At 42.5% G+C, this 9,162-nt stretch overlaps 2 protein-coding genes across 2 annotated transcripts; both read left to right on the top strand.

Annotated features, from left to right (window-relative positions):
• The first annotated feature begins 587 nt into the window (after positions 1-587).
• LOC102242280 (growth-regulated protein homolog gamma) lies at positions 588-2,818 on the top strand. Its single transcript, XM_005874819.2, has 4 exons — positions 588-780; positions 878-1,022; positions 1,141-1,224; positions 2,114-2,818. The coding sequence occupies exons 1-4, from the start codon at positions 678-680 to the stop codon at positions 2,127-2,129; spliced, it is 348 nt and encodes a 115-aa protein (XP_005874881.1). The 5' UTR covers positions 588-677; the 3' UTR covers positions 2,130-2,818.
• A 3,621-nt stretch (positions 2,819-6,439) lies between these two features.
• Positions 6,440-8,664, top strand: LOC102241767 (growth-regulated protein homolog gamma-like). Its single transcript, XM_005874817.2, has 4 exons — positions 6,440-6,639; positions 6,737-6,881; positions 7,114-7,197; positions 7,948-8,664. Exons 1-4 carry the CDS (start codon positions 6,537-6,539, stop codon positions 7,961-7,963), a joined length of 348 nt encoding a protein of 115 aa, XP_005874879.1. The 5' UTR covers positions 6,440-6,536; the 3' UTR covers positions 7,964-8,664.
• The last annotated feature ends 498 nt before the right edge of the window (positions 8,665-9,162 follow it).

The raw sequence follows: 9,162 nt of genomic DNA, 5'->3' as shown, positions 1-9,162 counted from the left end.
ACTCATTGTTTAACAGTTATATTTAAAACACAGAGGTATATAGCTAAAAATTCGTGTAAGAAGACAAACTTCGAAATGTTTCATTTTCAGAGAATCATTAGACCATGTGGGCATCGGTCAAATATTTTAATAAACATAAAATAACATTTTACATTAAAGAAAAAGAAAAGGAGGATAGACAGATCAGAGAGGCTGCCCTACCCCTCTTCTCTTCAATCCCAGCCACTGAAGTTTCTTTGAGAGCAGTCATTGTCTCCCCTAAAGAAGTGGCTCAGCCTCTACCTGGGTCTAAAGGTCTGACGCTCTCGCCCAGGGCACTGGGGGCACTGGGGTCACTGGGGTCACTGGGCGCCCACCGTCACCCCTCGCACGCAGCAGCTCCTGCCTGACAGTGACTCACTCCCGCTTTGGGGATCTGGGCGGAAAGAGAACCTCGCAGAGTCCCCGAGTCACCTCCCCACGTCAGGCCAACCCGCACCTCCTGGGCGGGGCCGCGCCTTCCAGAGATCTACGTGCGAACCCCGGAATTTCCCAGGCCCTGGGTTGCTAGCTTTCCGCCTCGAGCATGGATAAAAGAGGTTCGCCCGTCTCGGGGAGCCACAGATCTCGCTCTACCAGCTCTCCTGACAACTCTCACACTCCAGGCACCGCAGCACCGATCCTCCGAGCTCAGCCCCATGGCCCGCACCGCCACCACCGCTGCTGCACCCCGCGCTCCCCGGTTCCTCCGGGCCGCGCTCCTGCTCCTGCTCCTGGTCGCCGCCTGCCGGCAAGCTGCAGGTGAGACTCGAGCCCTGGGAGCCCAAGGGGGGAAAAGGGGATGAAGGGTGGGCGCCCATTGGGAGCATCCCGCTAACCGAGCCTGTTCTCCCTGCAGCGGCGCCTATGGTCTCCGCAGAGGAGACCGTGGTCACTGAACTGCGCTGCCAGTGCTTGCAGACCATGAAGGGAATTCACCCCAAGAACATCCAGAGTGTGAAGGTGACGTCCCCAGGACCCCACTGCGACCGAACAGAAGTCATGTAAGTGCCACCATGCTCTGCTGCTGCCACCATCCTGGTCACCTCCACCGCCCAGATGCCCCCACCCTGACCCTCGCCCGCCCTCCTGTCTCACTTGTGTTCTCCCTTCTGTCTGCAGAGCCACTCTCAAGAATGGACAGAAAGTTTGTCTCAACCCCGAATCCCCCATGGTTAAGAAAATATTGGACAAGCTGTTAAACAAGTGAGTTATGTGACTAGAGTCCTTTGTGACAGATATTGGCCTCTGCCTCCTGAAAACTATATCAGGGAAGCCCAGGGGGTAGCTGAAGGAGTGAAAAGTCATTATTTCACAGTTAGATTTGTCACCACCGTCATGAATGTGCTCTGGTGTCATGGGACATTTCCAGTGCCCTCCATCCCTATCCCCCCTCCCCCACCCCATTCAAATGCGTATGGGTGAATGTGTAGTCCTATAAGGCTAAATAGATTCAGCCAATGATGCTAAACGGCCTCTTACCCATTAAGGACCATAACATGTTTAAATTTTGCTTTATTCTTCTTGATCTTTTGGGTCCCTGCTGAATGGCCAGGGCGATCATGCCTAACTTTAAGCCTACTCCTGCCTGTTTCTTCCCCTCCGTTTCTCTAACTCATGAAGGAATAGTTGACACTCTACCCTCCACACCTACCTGAGAAACCTAGTTTTACATAAAATTCATCTGTTTTCACACTGAAAAGTGGAACCCAGGGTTTGAGACAACATGGGCCTGGGCAGTTAAGTGGTGAAGAGCAGGGACATGGCAGCAAGACCACCCTAAGGTCAAGTCTAAAATCTCTGGGAAAGTTTTTTAATCCCTTTGAGCCTCGGGGAAAATGTACTGTATGAGGATTAAGTGGAGTCATGCATGTACATTTTTAGCCCAGTATGACATAATAAAGTTGAGTCCACAATCCCATTTCCTCATAAAGGAGCAAGCTGTCTGCTGTGCAGGGTAGAAGACACAGTGGGGCCTTCTGGGTGCAGGGTTTGGCCAGGGTCTGCAGGCAGCCATTCCTCCAGCTCCAGGGGCCCTGGGAGAGAAGAGCGGCTTTCTGTAACACCTGTAACAATAACCCTTTTCTCACCTTAGGGGCAACACCAACTGAGAGAGAAGCTCATGGTGGCAGTTCCTGAAAGGAGGTCCCTGCTCTTACAGGACTGAAATGAAGATGGGAACAGCTGGGTTCCATAGACAACTAGAAAGGGATTATTGTGTTTGTTGTTTTTTAAACCAGAGATCTATTTATTTATGTATGTATTTATTTTAAAAGCTTGTATTTTAACATTTTAATGTTAGTATTTAAAGGTGTGGAACATGTGAATGTATTTAATCAAACATAACTCAGTTCTGATTGTTATTTAATTTGAAGATGAGGGGTTTTAAGTGTCTCATGAAACTAATATTTATTGGGAGACCATTAAGTGGAGGGGGGTGTGTGGGAGGGGGGAATCTAAGCAATTTGACAATGAGATAGATCAATATTGGGGTCAGGGAAAGTGTGTGCACATCTGTTTTTGTACTTGTTTAAAAGAATGTCACTTGTTATTTATTGAAACTATTTTATTACGCAGTCAACATTTTGATGTTGAAGATTCCTTTGGACATTTTATGTCTTGCTTGTAAGGCATAATGCCTTGTTTAATGTTATTATGCAATATCTCTCTTTGTCTTATTGTAAGGCACAATGCCTTGGTTAATGTTATTATGCAATGTCTCTCTTTGTCTTAGAACAGAGAAGTTAAAACTACTGTTACATTTTTACAAATGGCTTAAAAATAAAAGTTTTACAAAATAGAACATGTTTAAGTTTTGTTTTATTCTTCTTGACCTTTGGTTCCCCGCCGGATGCCCAAGGTGTTGTACAGTTGGATTGTAGGTCATGCCTAACTTTAAGCCTATTCCTGCCTGTTCCTTCCCTTACATTTCTCTAACTTATGAAGGAATATTTGACACACTACCTTCCCCACCTACCTGAGAAGCCTAGTTTTACATAAATTCAGCTGTTTTTCACACTGGTCAGTTCATTATTTAAAATTAGTGCTTTACAAACTTCTGAATGTTTATATAAATATCTTAACAAGGGCTCCTATTAAATGCTTTTGGCAAGTGGTTTTTCAAACAAGTATGCAATTTTTCCTTTTTAATGAGGCTGGGCACAAAAGGTGAAAAAGTAGATTCCTCCTAAACACTCAAACAATTTGTGTTATTTACAATATTTATAACCATTCTTATCTATGGAGGTAAAACACACTCTAAAGTAAAATACATGACAAAAATAACACAAAGGGCAGATAGGGAGATGAATGGATTTATAATATATTTCTTCAATTGTTAGAGAAAAGCATTAAGTTTAGGAAAATTGAAATGTGGCAAGATATATCGGCATTTTTAGGGCAACCTCTCAAAAGGAAATGCAAAACTTTGGAAATAAAAATCTAAAAAGGAGATACAATGGAAAATAAGAAAATACCTGAATATTATAAAAGGTGTCAGAAACGAAGAAATAAAGGAGCAAAACAACAGATGGTGCAAGAGAGAAAGGACAAATCTTTGTGAAGAAGCCTCATACATAATGTAAGTAGTGTCTCTCCTTGTGAAAGTGGGACTTACTAGTAATTTCCCCTGTGTGTGGGGGCCAGGCTTTGTGATTTGCTTCCAAAGAAGAGATTAGAAAAAAAGGAAAAACAATAACGTCACTTACAGTGGAGAATTTGGCAGATACCACCTTAGCCATGTGATCGAGATTATTATCACCAGTTGTGTTATGGGAATCTATGTACTCCCCCACATGATGTGAAGAGGGGGGCTCTTCATCTCCATGATATTCTTCCCCAAACCTATAACCTCAGTATGATAATCAGAAAATCATCATAAAAAGCCAAACTGAGGACCATTCTACAAAATCCCTAATAAGTATTCTTTGAAACTGTCAGTCATGAAAAACAAGACAATACTGAGACTCTGTCACAGATCCGAGGGGACAAAGGAGACATGGTGACTAAATCCAATATGGTATGCTGGATTGGATCCCGGAATAGGAAAAGGACATCAATGGAAATTTTGTGAAATCTTAGTAAGAGACTAGAGTTTAGTTAATAACAATGTACCAATGTTAACCACCCACCTTTGATAAATAAATTATAATCATACATTTTTTTCATAAACTGAAGTTATTCAAATTTAAAGTTTGTTTTTAAAAAGACAGGACAGATAGAATAGCAAGACAGTAGACTGAAATCCAACTATGGTAAAAATTAAAATAATTTAAATGGAACAAACATTCCAATTAAAATTGAAATTTGTTTTACTTTTTAAATACAGACTACAAAAACATGACAAAAAAGTATGCTGCATAAAAAGGCACCCTTTAAATATTAGATCCCAGACAACTTGAAATTAAAAGAATTGAGTGTTATATCATGCTAAAACTGACAGAAACCTAGTATAAATTTACTAATGTATTAATTACTTGTTAATTGTTAATCTATTATTGAAATAAATTATTAACATTTTGGCTAATTTATATATTAATGAAAGCCTGATTAATATATTAGGACAAAGAAAGAAGTAGACTTAGAGATAAAGAAAGATGATTCAAAATAAAAAAGGGGCAATTTTATAAGAAACAAATAATTCTAAAAGTTTATGAACCTAATACCATTTATTAAAATATATGATGTAGGCCAGCATTGCTCAGTGGTTGAGGGTCAACATGTGAACCAGGAGATCAGGGTTTGATGCCCAGGTTTAGGGCTAGATGCCCACTGTGGGAGATCGATGGTTCTCTCTCATCATTGATGTTTCTATCTCCCTCTTAGAGGATTAGGTTAATATATTTAAAATATATTATATTATAAATCCCTCTACCTTCTTCTCTAAAATCAATAAAAATATATTTTTAAAAATTTTAAAAATATATATGAAGCAAATGGAGAGAAACTAAAAGGAGCAATAGATGAAACCTTGACCATAGTTAAAGATTCTAGCAAACCTCTTTAAATACTTAATAGGCAAAACAATAAAGAATCAATAACAATATAGAAGTGTTAAGCAACATGATCAACCAACTTGGCCTGAGCGATGTATAAAGACACTTCACCCAATAATTGCATAAATCACCTTTTTCCCCCACAAACACAGGGAACATTTTAGAAAAGAGACTATATGGACCATAAAAAGTGTATCAACATATTTCAAAATGTTGAAATATTTAAGCATATTTCATAGCATGTGATATGTTTGCTGTCGTTTATCATTCATCTCTCAACTTCCCAAATTTTGCTTTCGTTATACAGGAAGCATCAAAACAGGGTCATCATGCTGTTTTCATACTGTGATAAAGAATATTTCCATGAAGACATTTCCTCATTTCCTATGTCTATTTCTTGATATTCTTTTGTAATGTTGGCATTCCTTTTTTCTTTAGTTTATATTATATGTAATGCAATTACTCATTACTACTTCCACAAAAGTTTTAAACAAATCTTAAGTAAATGGAAGGAGAAAATTTATATTGAAATCCATTATTTTAAAAGCCTCAGAATAATGCCCAAATTTGATATACTGGATGGTGCTCAGAGATCATTGACATGAATTAAGCAATTATGGATGGCTGGGATCATCAGGATGCCTTTACTGTAGAAACAGAAGGAAAGACTAGCTGTGATCCCTTTGACTTTTTGGTGGGTTTGGACAAAACTAGAAACTGTGGACCCCCTGAGCCCAAGGCAACCTTCCCTCCCCCAGCAGCTCCAAAATAACCAGCTCCTAGTTCCTGGATTAATCAACGCCCTCTAAGCACAAGAGGTGGCACGATCTCTCTGGAAGTTCCAGAATTTCACAGAGAAAGGAAACTGTATAGGATTAGGACACTTTGTCCTAGATTAAACACTGAGTTAAACTTTTGACACTGGTCATCCCCTCACCGCTGAAATAACACAAAGTGTAACTTATTTGTGCTTGTACAATACCAGATGAACAAGTTTATGTATAACCTTCTGTATAATCTGCGATGACAGCTCTATTTTAAGAGTGCCTTTATGCAAAGGGAAATAAAATCGTCAAGCCAGAAGATATTTAGGCCTGCGTAACGGGGAAAATTCAGTTGTTTCCCCTCCACACATTCTTTTGAAATGTTGCTATTAGATTAACGTTCCCCATGGGTGCCTGTCTCCGCTAATAAGTGACATCGCTCTTACTAAGCGACTCGCTCCCGCTTTGGGGATTTGGGCGGAAAGAGAACCTCGCTGAGTCCGCCAAGTCCCTGGGGAGGCCAGGCGGGGCCGCACCCCCGGGTCCTCCTCCCTCAACCACCCCTCCTTCCCGCCCCCTGCGACCCGGAACGACCTGCAAAGTCCCGGAATTTCCCAAGCCCTGGGTTGCTAGCTTTCCGCCTCGAGCATGGATAAAAGGGGTTCGCCCGTCTCGGGGAGCCACAGATCTCGCTCTACCAGCTCTCCTGACAACTCTCACACTCCAGGCACCGCAGCACCGATCCTCCGAGCTCAGCCCCATGGCCCGCACCGCCACCACCGCTGCTGCACCCCGCGCTCCCCGGTTCCTCCGGGCCGCGCTCCTGCTCCTGCTCCTGGTCGCCGCCTGCCGGCAAGCTGCAGGTGAGACTCGAGCCCTGGGAGCCCAAGGGGGAAGAAGGGGATGAAGGGTGGGCGCCCATTGGGGGCATCCCGCTAACCGAGCCTGTTCTCCCTGCAGCGGCGCCTATGGTCCCCGCAGAGGAGCCCGTGGTCACTGAACTGCGCTGCCAGTGCATGCAGACCATGAAGGGAATTCACCCCAGGAACATCCAGAGTGTGAAGGTGACGTCCCCAGCATCTCACTGCGACCGAACAGAAGTCATGTAAGTGCCACCATGCTCTGCTGCTGCCACCATCCTGGTCACCTCCACCGCCCAGATGCCCCCACCCTGACCCTCGCCCGCCCTCCTGTCTCACTTGTGTTCCTTCTGTCTGATGTAAGTGCCACCATGCTCTGCTGCTGCCACCATCCTGGTCACCTCCACCGCCCAGATGCCCCCACCCTGACCCTCGCCCGCCCTCCTGTCTCACTTGTGTTCTCCCTTCTGTCTGCAGAGCCACTCTCAAGAATGGACAGAAAGTTTGTCTCAACCCCGCATCTCCCCTGGTTAAGAAATTCGTGAACAAGCTGTTAAACAAGTGAGTTATGTGACTAGAGTCCTTTGTGACAGATATTGGCCTCTGCCTCCTGAAAACTATATCAGGGAAGCCCAGGGGGTAGCTGAAGGAGTGAAAAGTCATTATTTCACAGTTAGATTTGCCACCACTGTCATGAATGTGCTCTGGTGGCACAGGCCATTTCCAGTGCCCTCCACTACCATCCCCCTCTCCATTCCCTTTCAAATGAGTGTGGGTGAATATGTCTTCCTAAAAGATTAGGTGGATTTGGTCAATGATCTCAAATGCTTCCTACCCATTAAGGAACAACACTGTTAATGTAGGTCGCTTTAGAACGGAAAAGTGGAACCCCCTGATTTGGGGCAACATGGGCTTCTAAATCTTAGTGGTGATGACAAGGGACTTTGCAGTGATCCTCTGCTCCAAATGTAAGTGTAGGCTACTTTTGCTATTCCTGTAGGCAGGGAGAAAGTATTTAATCTCTCAGAGTCTCCGTTATATGGGGGAAATGATAACATCTACTTCATGGGGTTTGCTATGAGGCTGAAGTGATGTTATGCATGTACTTTTTTAGTGTAACATTGTTTTCTGGCTCCTTGAAGCTAATAATACAATTATGACCACAGGTCCCTTATTCCTAATTAAACAGCATCCAGTAGCCTGGCATTTTCTACCACACAGGGTGGCAGGGGTACAGCTAGTAACCATTTGGTACAGGGCTAAGCAGTTAAGTTTCTGAGTCCTAATAAGCAACCATTTTTCTCATCACAGGAGCAGCACCAACTGATCTAGGGAGAAGGAGGAAACTTCCAGGTTTATTGTTGCATCCTGAGTGGAATCGGAGTGAAAGAAGAGAAACAAAGAGCTCCTGGGGCTACCTGTGTTTAAATTGTTTGACTGTTTTTTATGAGAGTTCTTCTATTTATTTACATACGAATGTATTTATTTTTCAAAGTTTTATCTAATATTTAAAGACAGGAAAGTGTTTGGTAATTTGCTGTACCGTTATTTTAAATGGTCATTTTTATGTCAAATCAAAAAGCTAGTTCAGCCTGTTATTTAATTGACGATGATGCATTTTAAATGTTCTTCACTCAGCTAATATTTTTAGTCGGCTGGGTGGGTGGGTGGGAGACCACACGTTTCCACCCACTATGATGAAGGCTGAAGATAAATAGTGGGGGTTTCAAGCAAATAGGTCACAGTGAAGGCAGGGAAATGTTCTGTGTACATCTGTTTTTGTACTGTTGAGAAGAATGTCAGTTGTTATTTATTGAAACCGTTTCACAGTATGTGGTCAACATTTCTGATATTGAAGGAACTAATGTTCTAAATATCCCTTGGACATTTTATGTCTGCCTAGTAAGGCATAATGCCTTGTTCAGTGCCAATTATGTATTGTTTCTCTATATCTTGGAATAGAGAAGTTAAATATTTATAGATGTATTTTTACAAATAAGATGAAAATAAAGCTTTTTACAGAAACTTCTTGCTTTGGTTTGTCTTAATATCTTGACGTCTTGTTCCTCCTGAATACCCAAGTGTTGTAAATTTATAATAGACTGTAGCTCACACCCACTACACGGCTGACATTGGTTGGCACGTCTCTCTCTTAGTTTCACTCCTGTTCATGAAAGCGTATTTGATACATTTTGAAAGTCCTGCAGGACCTCACCTTGAGAATCCCTGTTTTACATAAAAGGTTTATTTTATTTTAGTATAAACAATCTATTACTTAATCCTAGCAGCTAGGACCTAGTTGTTTAAAGTATTTCAAATGTTTATACACATTTTAAAAGAGCTCTCATTGAAATGAATATGTTAAGTTGTTTTTCAAACAATTATACATCCGTTTCCCTCTTAATGAAGCTGGAAGCTAAGTGGACAAGTGGATTTGTAGTAGGCAGGTCGATAGGTCTGAGTAGAGCAGGAACGATGGGCCAGGTGCAGTGGGTTACCAGCATGAGAGCCCCGGGTGCCCAGCAA

The sequence above is a fragment of the Myotis brandtii genome, unplaced genomic scaffold (assembly GCF_000412655.1).
Source record: "Myotis brandtii unplaced genomic scaffold, ASM41265v1 scaffold453, whole genome shotgun sequence".
NCBI lineage: Eukaryota > Metazoa > Chordata > Mammalia > Chiroptera > Vespertilionidae > Myotis > Myotis brandtii.
The sequence above is the reverse complement of the archived record's forward strand: the minus strand, read 5'-3'. Positions and strand labels throughout refer to the sequence as shown.